The sequence below is a fragment of the Girardinichthys multiradiatus genome, chromosome 15 (assembly GCF_021462225.1).
Source record: "Girardinichthys multiradiatus isolate DD_20200921_A chromosome 15, DD_fGirMul_XY1, whole genome shotgun sequence".
NCBI classification, from domain to species: Eukaryota; Metazoa; Chordata; class Actinopteri; order Cyprinodontiformes; family Goodeidae; genus Girardinichthys; species Girardinichthys multiradiatus.
Window position 1 is genome coordinate 6,188,104 of NC_061808.1, and position 12,013 is coordinate 6,200,116.

The 12,013-nt window shown below is 37.9% G+C and overlaps 1 protein-coding gene across 4 annotated transcripts in view; it reads right to left on the bottom strand.

Annotated features, from left to right (window-relative positions):
• Positions 1 to 12,013, bottom strand: part of man1a1 (mannosidase, alpha, class 1A, member 1) — a 173,519-nt gene that overhangs the window by 89,285 nt on the left and 72,221 nt on the right. For all 4 annotated transcript variants that reach the window (XM_047387708.1, XM_047387706.1, XM_047387705.1 and 1 more), the window contains one exon: positions 7,962 to 8,077. In XM_047387708.1, coding sequence (XP_047243664.1) covers positions 7,962 to 8,077 — 116 coding nt within the window. The remainder of the gene's footprint in view (positions 1 to 7,961; positions 8,078 to 12,013) is intronic.

The window sequence follows — 12,013 nt, forward strand, 5'->3', positions numbered from 1 at the left end:
CAACGGCTCTTTGAAGAAACCTTCATAATATGAGCTATAACAACATTTAATTTCCCTTTGGGATTGATAAAGTATTTTTGAATTTGAATTGAATTGAATAAAGGTATTATTGTTATTCCTGTTTTAATAAGCATAAAAAATAATGTAGGGTGTCATCTGCTTCTGGGTTGGTAACTTCCATTAAATATAAGGCCTTACTGCGTTGCATCTGTTTACATAGCACTATCCAATGATGCCATACTCTCTTCTTTAGCATCTTCTATTAGTTGAAGACTAGAATAAGGGGCCAGGACAGGGGTAGGTGTCTGCTTCGGAACAAGCAAGTAATATTCAACCAGAGTTGTTAATGATTTAATTAACAATGTGTGGGCCAGTGTGTGTGGGCATGTCTGTCAAATTCTGAGTTGCTTCTTTTTTAATGAAAAAGCTAAAAAAACATAGTTTCTACCATGGTAACCTTACTGCTGTCTGTTAAACACCACTAATACCTCCCTGAACCCTTCAGATGCCACATACTGCTCTATATGACAAGCATTAAGTGAACCATATCTACAAAATAACAATGCCAATCTTTCTAGACAACAATAACAGCACATCCCAAAATAACAGTTGTCATAGTATTTGTCACAGGGGCAGAACATTGAGTTTTTCTGAACAGATTTCTGAGTCAGATGAAGTTTTTGAGCTGGACTGACAGCTCTCATAAGCTGCTGCTGCCTAACAGATAAGACAATAGGCTGTGCTGTGGGAGAAACAAATAATGTGCCTGAAAAAATATCTCCTGTCACTTTTCTCCAAGCCTGAACCACTGAGTGAAAAGGTTGACAGTGTGGTTAATTTGTCTTGATTAAAAACAGCGTTACTTACTCAGGCTACTCTAAAGGAAAATAACTTGATTTTTAAACTCCCTGCTGTCTCACAGAATTTTTTGTTTCATTTATTCAAGCCAAAAGTTGAGTATATACTTTTATATTTTTTTATTTTGCCAACATAGAATGATAAATTGTAACCATTCACAGCAGTGATTTATGTGTTGGACTTCAGCAGCTATTACATCTGTAAACTGTTGGGCAATGACCCTGCGAGTCAGCATTTGCATGACATTATCTCCCTCCTGAAAAGGTTGGCAAGCACAGAGTCAAGTCTCCTGATGTTGCAACATTTAGGCCATTACAGAGCATGGAGGTAACTGACTAAGCAGCAAGGCCATTTCCAAGCACCGAACGATTGGAGGACGTCAGCAAGAGCCAATGAGGTAATTATCCACCTAAAAATCTTAGGATCAAATCATCTGGGAAAAGGAAGAGGTTTGGCTGAAATGGCCACCAAGCTTCTGCTCTTATAAAATGCTAAAGTCAGAGCATTTTGAGAGGCTGTCACAAGAGAAAAAACAGTGTACATAATAAACGTTTCAGATGCTTATACCAAGCTAACAATGACAAAGTCAGCCGACCCAACAATCATGACATGCTGTTTCAGTGTAATTAACTCACTAACTGAAAGAAGCTTGTTTAAAGTAATAGCAATGTGGAGTTCAGTCAAGGAAGTCATAGATTCTGTGAGCAGGTGTCTAACAGGTGGCCCTCATGTTAAATCATAGGCAAACAATTTTGTACATGCGGGTTATAATAGAAAATGGGTCATTCCAAATATTCTTCAGAAGAATGGCTTAGTTTGATTAAATGGTTGATTGAATTGAATTGAATTCAATTCAATTCAAAAATACTTTATTAATCCCAAAGGGAAATTAAATGTTAAATGAAGAGGGGGAAGTAGAGCAGCAAATGCTGGAGGGAGCCGCCCAAAAGGATCTCCCAATGCTTTAAAGTGGAATACCAAAACCAAATAGATGTGGAAAAACCTGAAAACTACAACACAAATTATCACTGCACAATAGCAGAGAAATACGAGGTTGCAATACCATTACTGAAAGTTAGGGTATAGATATCAATTATGGTTATCTCCTCATCTAATGGTTTTTTACCATTTGACAATGTCTACACCACACCATCTTGGGTGTGGGCTTTAAGGGCAGTTGGAGTCCACCCAACTGGCCAAAGGTATTAAGGATATGTAGAGCCTGATTTCCTGACACTTGAAATATTGCATACTTTCAAATTTTGTGTCCAGGTATTCTGTTGCGATGATGCACACACTGATTATATTTGTGCATCTCTAATTCTAATCGATTAAAGAGTAGCCAAATGACAATGATCAGCTTCAGGGTGATCACAGAAGGTCTCTCGGGATCATGGATCAGTCTGATTACATCAAAATGTTTCATTTTTAGCCTTGTGCTGAAGGCGAGATGCCGTTAAAAGGAGCGATTTAACAAGACAACCCCTAACACTGGTAAGCGAGCAGCATCTTGGTTCCAAACCAACATTAACATCATAGAGTGGCCAACCCAGTCACTGTACCAAGAAATGATGGGAAATTATTAATATACTCAAACTTCCCAGAGGTCCGTCGAATCTATGCAACACAGTTGTAAAGCAGTTCTCAGAAACAACTAAATATTAATTGGGTGGTTCACAGAAAAGCTAAATATTCAAGCTCTGCTTAGTTTATGCAGCAAATGTTTAATTTGTATAAAAAAATGCAAAATTTGCTTTTTTAATATCCCAAAATCATTAAATTTAATTAATTTGATCAAAAATATTTCCTGCTTTTGATTTGAATAGAATACACATTATTCCCAGTGCATTTACATGTATGAGAATAAAAGCTAATTAGAGACTTGACTTTTATAAACACTGCTATTATTTTGTATACAATTCTACCCACTTTGCACATGCCCACTACTGCCTCATGCACTTCAAACCCCAACTATTGAGCCACTTGTTTTTACATTTGTATGGCACCTTCATGGTTCTGCTGCCGAAAAACTTTAAATGAGCTAGAATTGTATTTGGAGAAACTTTAGCCATGCTCACAGTGTTCTTCCTTTGTATTTTGCATGCATGCTCAGTATCAGAGATTCCTGCAAAGTTAAACTCTATGTACAAGCAACTGTCGCTACATTCTCATCCAGGAGGAGTGATTGCTGCAAGTCTGTGACTGGTAGAGGCTGACATTTTTTCAGGAATCCCACAGGTCACGGGATTCCCATGGGACGGGAGACAGTGTTAGTACAGATCACGTGATTGGGACGGTACAGGATAAAAAAATGAACTGGAGCAGACGGGAGCAGGAGCTAACCAATAGGAGGGAAAACAAACTAGGATCAATTGTCTTTGGAAATGTAAAACTGAGACTTTGTTATAAACTAAGAAAAAAACTTGGCTCGACGCCGCCATTGTGTAGTTTTTTTCCAAGAAACCTATACTATCATGCGAGTCAAACAAACTACAGGTCCTTCTCAAAATATTAGCATATTGTGATAAAGTTCATTATTTTCCATAATGTCATGATGAAAATTTAACATTCATATATTTTAGATTCATTGCACACTAACTGAAATATTTCAGGTCTTTTATTGTCTTAATACGGATGATTTTGGCATACAGCTCATGAAAACCCAAAATTCCTATCTCACAAAATTAGCATATTTCATCCGACCAATAACAGAAAAGTGTTTTTAATACAAAAAATGTCAACCTTCAAATAATCATGTACAGTTATGCACTCAATACTTGGTCGGGAATCCTTTGGCAGAAATGACTGCTTCAATGCGGCGTGGCATGGAGGCAATCAGCCTGTGGCACTGCTGAGGTCTTATGGAGGCCCAGGATGCTTCGATAGCGGCCTTTAGCTCATCCAGAGTGTTGGGTCTTGAGTCTCTCAACGTTCTCTTCACAATATCCCACAGATTCTCTATGGGGTTCAGGTCAGGAGAGTTGGCAGGCCAATTGAGCACAGTGATACCATGATCAGTAAACCATTTACCAGTGGTTTTGGCACTGTGAGCAGGAGCCAGGTCGTGCTGAAAAATGAAATCTTCATCTCCATAAAGCTTTTCAGCAGATGGAAGCATGAAATGCTCCAAAATCTCCTGATAGCTAGCTGCATTGACCCTGCCCTTGATAAAACACAGTGGACCAACACCAGCAGCTGACACGGCACCCCAGACCATCACTGACTGTGGGTACTTGACACTGGACTTCTGGCATTTTGGCATTTCCTTCTCCCCAGTCTTCCTCCAGACTCTGGCACCTTGATTTCCAAATGACATGCAGAATTTGCTTTCATCCGAAAAAAGTACTTTGGACCACTGAGCAACAGTCCAGTGCTGCTTCTCTGTAGCCCAGGTCAGGCGCTTCTGCCGCTGTTTCTGGTTCAAAAGTGGCTTGACCTGGGGAATGCGGCACCTGTAGCCCATTTCCTGCACACGCCTGTGCACGGTGGCTCTGGATGTTTCTACTCCACACTCAGTCCACTGCTTCCGCAGGTCCCCCAAGGTCTGGAATCGGCCCTTCTCCACAATCTTCCTCAGGGTCCGGTCACCTCTTCTCGTTGTGCAGCGTTTTCTGCCACACTTTTTCCTTCCCACAGACTTCCCACTGAGGTGCCTTGATACAACACTCTGGGAACAGCCTATTCGTTCAGAAATTTCTTTCTGTGTCTTACCCTCTTGCTTGAGGGTGTCAATAATGGCCTTCTGGACAGTAGTCAGGTCGGCAGTCTTACCCATGATTGGGGTTTTGAGTGATGAACCAGGCTGGGAGTTTTAAAGGCCTCAGGAATCTTTTGCAGGTGTTTAGAGTTAACTCGTTGATTCAGATGATTAGGTTCATAGCTCGTTTAGAGACCCTTTTAATGATATGCTAATTTTGTGAGATAGGAATTTTGGGTTTTCATGAGCTGTATGCCAAAATCATCCGTATTAAGACAATAAAAGACCTGAAGTATTTCAGTTAGTGTGCAATGAATCTAAAATATATGAATGTTAAATTTTCATCATGACATTATGGAGAATAATGAACTTTATCGCAATATGTTAATATTTTGAGAAGGACCTGTACATGACCCACAAGCCAACAATGCTTCTGATCGATGTTTTCCACCTGCATTCAGGATGGAGGGAGCAAACGCAGGTGGAGAACTGGACGTGATAAAATTGGATTTGCAACGTAAAGTAAGGACTTATCTATTAAATTCATAGAGCTGACAGGAAAGTCGCATATATTACTGAACTTCAGGAGAGTTGAATATAGCGGTGTTAACATGCAGTCTGCTGCTTGTAAAACGTGTAAAACGTGTTTTACAAGCAGCATACTGCGTGTACACAAGTGATTAAAGGACACTTGTGAGGCAAATTCTGGATTAAATCAGCCCTGAATCTCTTCATTCATCAAATGAAAAGTACCAACATGTGTCAAGTCTCATCTGACCAACAAAACTGCTCACATGTGCACTAAAGATTTAAGAGCCTTTGTCACAGTAGAGTAGAAAGGCTTCATCAAGGGAAGATATTAAATAAATACGTTGTGAAATAGAAAAAATTGAATGTACCATTAAATGTACAATTTATTTAATACATCATTAAATATTAAGTGTACCACTAATTACGTCATGTCATCTTTAAAATTATAAATTATACTTAATTATTCAGTGGCACATTTAATTGCATAATATTCAATTTCATGATATAATGGTACATTTATTGTTTATAATGATTAAATAATTATTACTATTTATTATTAAATAAATAAATGGTACCTTTTAATTTAATGGCACATTTAATGTTACATTTCTTTCATGTTACATTTACTTCACTAAAGGGACATTCACAACATTTATTTATTTAATGATGATTTTATTGTATTAATTGTGTCCAGTTTGACCCTCCATACTTGATGCCTGTATAGGAGGTCATGTCAGAATATGAATCAGGTGTTCTGGAGCAGACAAACATCTAAAACCTGCAGGGAAGGGGTCCCTGAGGACCAGGGCTGTGAACCATTGAGGTATAGTTTCTAAATTGTGAAGGTAATGCCTTTTTGCACTTTTATTCAACAAGTACAGTTCTCTTGCTAGGTGCATTTTTCTTTCGTTTCAGCAATTTGAAACACAAAAGTAATGTCATTGTTCAAAGGAAATAATCACTTAATAAATGAGTAAAGTACAACTAGGTACATTTTGTTTATTCAGTTAAGATAGGCATGGTCTGTTTCCTCGTTTAATATTTTATTATTTCTTCATTATTATTCTTTTTATTTTAACTGGCCTTTACTACAGCTAAAAACAGGGACCTAACTGGTCCTTCGGGGAAATTTCCAAAAGACTAAATGAAGAAAACAAAAATGGGAGTGGCACAGGAGTGGGAGTCGTTCTAAATGGGAGTGGGAGTCAATTTACCAGGAGTGGGACGGGACACGATTTTTTTTTTATGCTGGCCTGGGATTGGGATGGGACATGACATTTTTCTGTGGGAGCGGGATGGGACAGGAGAGAAAATCCACTCCCGTGTCACCATCTAATGACTGGATGCAATTGGCTGGGTTTCCTTAGAAAACGTTACCATTTATATAATAAACTGAACTTGATTTTATTATTTAATAACTAGGATACTATGTAAATATATGTAATTAACTTTGGATCTGTATGACTGAAATGAATGAATTAGTTTGATAAGAATATTGCATAAATGCATGTTTTTATCTAGTATCTGGCAGTGTACTAATTGAGTCATTAACAACATTGTCATATTACGGTGAATCTAACATCTGAATTGTATTCATACACTTCTCTTTCCTTCAGGAAGTGGTAGCCTTCCTGTTTGACAGTTGACCCTACAAACTGTGGTGAAATCTGTACTTCTCAGGGTTTCTCTACTTCTGCAGGAAATAAGAAGTTTATGTCAAAAGACAATTGGCTCTCTGCTGGTATAATCCAGTTTGATTGGCAGGCCAACAACGGTCACATACTGGAATCAGGAAGGATTATGCAAAAATGCAGCGACAGCAAAAACAAAAGATGGCTACATTTTACAAGCACATGAACAAAAACATCTTGTATTTGGAACATGAATACAGATGCACATATATTTCATAAATTCACTTCAAGACATAAGAGTAAATAAAAACTCATTTGCAACCAGTTGTGACTGCTGCAGCTGATTTCTTTATTATATTTGGCTGATTTAGATTAATCTGGCTACACCACTGATCTACAGACGCAGTCATGGCAGCACTAAAGTAAAGCTAAAATGGTTTTCTGGCTCTGCTTAATGAGAAGCTCTTTATCATAATGAGGATGGCTCGAGAAAAAAGGAAAACATCAAAGAAGAGGGGCAAATTGTCTGTGCTGTTCTTATGTCCATATCTACAGGAAAACATGCCACTGAGCTCATTAGCCAATGCAGAATAAAAAATATGCAGTCCTATTTCACCTACAGAACCATTGTTTAAGTCCATTTTCAGTACTGCAAAGAAAACCCAGATTCTATGCGAGAGGTTTTAACTTCCCAGGATCTTCCTATAATATGTGTGCAAGTACTGTCTATAACAACCAGATTTGATTAGTTAGTGAATCCATTTACGTTCAGTGGTTCTGGATTGTACTGACAACAGTAAGGAGAAAGGAAGGAGTAATAATGTTTTTACTTCTGTAACCGGTACTCAATCTGTATAATACAAGGAGCTTTCATTTACTTAAGGCATCAAAACATTAGATTAGAGTTCATCGTTATTTCAGTTAAGTATTTAGCCCTATTTCCTGCTTATGTTACAATATTTATTATATCCCAATCATGCAAAACATAAATCAGCTCGTTTCTTTTATTTTTAAATTATTGAGTAACAAAAATCCTAAAAACAGTAATACATTTATTTCACCACCTTCATATAGTAAAAAAAGTCACGCTGTAATGCTGTACCTTCATCTGGCGAACACATTGAGGAGTTTTTAAAACTAATATCCTGGTCTGTAAATTTGTGTCTTTTAGAAATTCACTTCCTGCATTTCACTTGAAAGGAGCTTCTTGACTGCATAAACTAAAGCCCACAAGCATAACTTACCACACTGAAGTCCAGGTTTTTCTCTACCCAGTCTGTAGCAACATCAAACTCTTCAAACATCTCCATGATATAGAGGGTGTCCAGAGCATCCACTATTGTTGCTCCTTTTATGCTCCCTGGAAGAAACACAGAACAAAAGAATATGTTTAATGCAACTTTTTTGCAGGCTCTTGTGTGTCATAAATATATATTTTATCTGGCGTCCATTCAGTAACATTGATTTAAAAGAAGGATAAAAAAAATGTCGAAAGCTTCTTAGTTTCATCTAGGTCCAGATGTTGGTCTCAAACTCACACCAAAGTACTGAAAAAGCAGTCAAAGTTAGAGGCTGAATGAATGATTCAGCAGGCAGATGGTGAGAGGTACCAACGATCTGATGAAATGTAGAGTTCTGTTCATTTGAAGTGATTGCACTAACAAATCCAACACCGAGGTCTGGGTCTGTGCCAAGGAGCTCAATAAATCATGAAGCCTACAGAGAGCTCAGCAAAGCTTTTAGTTATCTCATGGTTGTTATGAACACAAACCCTAACATGTAGAAGCCATCTGACCACTTAAAGGTGAAAATGGCAAAATATGGAAGCAACTGATGGGCAGATGAAAGCAAGTACAACAACATGACAATAACAGGAAGTAGGCCTAAGGAGAGTGAAGCAGGAAGTAAAGGAAGAAGAAGACAAACACTGAGATAATGAGATTATAAGCAGAATCTCAGTCAAGGAGCAAAAAGTTAAATAGCGAGCAAGTCACTCCAGATGAAAGCTGGAAGGATGCTGCTTCTCCACATTGTGGATTGGTTCTTTAATTATCCCTCTTTGTGTTGGAGAGATTCAAACACAGCAAAGGGCTTTTCATTAGACACAATGCTGAATCATCATCTTATTGCACAGAGCAACTATTATCCATTATAAGCAGTAATGCTCTGCTCTGACTAAAAAACATTAACAGCAGGTATTCCACACATTTTCATGTAACAGAAATCTGCACTGATCCCAACATTCCAGAGTCCCCATTACCTCTATGTTTGAATGAAGGAAGGAAGGAAGGAAGGAAGGAAGGAAGGAAGGGTGTAAAGCAGTGAGGACAGAAGGAAAGACACAAAGGAACAAGAAAGGAAAAAAGGAAAGAAGGACAGGAGGTATAATATAAGGAAGAAAGGGAAGACACAAGGATGGACAGACAACATTTAAACAGTGGGATTAAAAAGTAAGTCTGGAAATAATAACATTTTTCCATTATTTTTATTTGCATTTTCCATGATTTTCCAGACCTGAAAAACACAAATTTCAATCTTTTTCCAGACTGTGAATGAATAAATAAGCCTCATCAGATTAACAACAGGTTTCTACAATTAGCAGGAAAAATAAACATCAGTTTATAGAGATGATTTCAGTTACAGGATGACAGACAGTGCGAGACAAGAGTTGTGGCTCATCTGGCTCGTTAAAGGTTAAATACACCAGGAAAATAAACCGCATGTTGTCATTCTGTTTATAAATGCATCTCCACAAGGGACGGAAACAAAGAATCTGGATTATTTTTTTGTTTTACACAAGAAAATCATGATGAACTTAAACATCTTAGAGCTGAAGCTGCTCTGTAGAGAAGAATGTTAAATATATTCCAACCTAAGGTGCAGCGCCGACCTGGTTGATATTAGGATTGGACTGGTCCCCATTATCTAGGTATAGCCACTAAAGGTTTCCATCATATTGTTCCAATTCTAAGTCCTTTTACACCGAGCAGAGAAAATGCTGGAGTGATCTGTATAGAGGAGCGCTGGCCCTCCCCAACTTGTTGCTGCACACTGCCAGTTAGCTGGCTACTAGAGGTGAGTCCCTGTTAATTTTTACTGTTGTTTTATCATGATACAATGAACGCTACATGATGATGTTTGCTAACACATAAACTCAAAGTATTGTTACTTTTATTCCAAGAGGGCACCAATAAATATCACTACCTTTAGAAATATGAGTACATGCAGTTATTGTGTACTGTTTAGCACACAATAACTGCATAAAGGGTTGCTGTAATGTAACTAGTGTTTCAAAGTAGCCCATTTAACCATCGGTAAATTGTTTTTTAAGACCAGTTTTTGTTTTTTAAGACCAGTTTTTGTAACTGTGTGACAATCAACAACCAAAAAAGTCTGTAATTGCTTTTTAAATATTTTTATCGTAACATTTTAGATTAATTACTGTCTGCTACACTTTTGCTGCGCTTGCGGAAAAGGATAATTTGGCTATGGAAGTATTCCTGGTGTGTCATTGTGTAGCAAATGAAGAATGGTGATTTAAAAACTACACACAATCAATGCTTTAAATCTTTGTGTATACACTGTAAAAGGGTGGAATTTTACTGACGCCCCGCTGACATGTATATAGGTCTAAACATATGAACTATACTTAATAAAATGACACAGATCAGGACATACAAAAGGTGACAGCTGATTAGTAACAGAATGAAGGTATTCAAACATGAAATTAACATTTTTCTTTACACCTAAGATGATATTTATTTGAGATTTCGATGAAATTGTTTTTTTGTTTTTTTTTTGCTAAGTTTAATCCATACAGGGCAGGGAAATGTATTATTCCTGTTTTTAACTATCCTACATCTTCAGTCTAATAAAGCCTGATGAGCAACAACAGGTAAACATGAAACTTCCCTTATAATGTCAATGAGAGTCCTGTACTTCCTTCCTTCACGCTGATCTCCCTGCATACATCTGACTGTACATGGGAGACATTCAGAGCACTGGTACAGAAATGAAGAAATGCTGTTTAATGGGGAAAATAAATCTAAATTTCTAAATACAGATTGCATGTCAGACAGAAACCTGTCAGAAGATGTTTTTCTATCTTGCCGAAGTAGCTTTCATCTTAATGGCCTATCTGCAGGAAAAAGCAATGGAAGCTGCCAATCACATATCTGCATTAAATAACCCTTTGAATGTATAAACGCTGAATGTACTTTAGTGGTTTATTGCACAAAAGCTGACACACAAAAACTGACATTAAAAGGCAAAAATTACCAAGAGAAGTCTGTGCGGTTGTTCAAAACACCAATTAAAACATAAAAAAAAAAAAGGTAAAACAATGGTGTCAATCACATCTGCTGCTTTGACGCGTTTTCTTTGAACATATACTAAACTGTCAGGTTAGTTCGACAGTTTTAATTGTTTCACAGTGGGAATACATTTCCACACCACATTATCTTTCAGGTCTTCATTTTTATACACCAAATTACAGAACCGTAAGGTAAAATAATATCCTATCTGCAGCCCATAACTCAAAGATTTACCAGCCCCTGGCATTATTTTAAGAAGATCCATGCTGCTGCGGGGTGCTTGTAGATCTGTGATGTTAGGCAGTCCGTCCAGGGTCATGGAGGCAGAGGTTAGGAAGAACCTCCAAAATCAGCTTTCTACCAGATCAAGGATTTGTGTCGCGGTCCAGACGGAAGGACTATAAAAAGGTCTGAGAGGTTGTCTGATGGTCGCTGAGGATTTGTTGGAGATTTGTGCATGGTGAGGAGCAGATGGTTCAGCAGAGGGGAGAGTCTGTGATGCCTCTCCACTACATGAATAGTAGGGGATGACAAGAGAGGCTACAACGTTTCTACAACCACTGAGCGTGAGGAGAGGAAGGGATCTGTGATATGTGCTGTGGGCCGTTAGCTCGTTAGTGTGGGTGGATTTAACTTTTTGCACAAATTAAACACCAGCGGGAACACAGAATGTAGATTTCCTGTTTAAATAATTATAACCATGCTTTAAACTCTTTAATCTGTATTTGATCCACTTTAAAACTAACCATTGTAACTTTACCGTATTACCCTTTTAAGATCAGAAAAGACGAACATACAACAGTACACTCACTAGCAGAGCCGGTCATATTCCTTTAGGTTTTTCCTCATTTTGTGAAGTTGCAGCCACAAACTGGTGGATTTTATGTGACAGATCAACACAAAGTAGCACATAACCCAAGTGGAAGATTTGATACAGATAAAAATTTAAACAGTGTAGCGTGCAGTTATATTCACCCCACTTT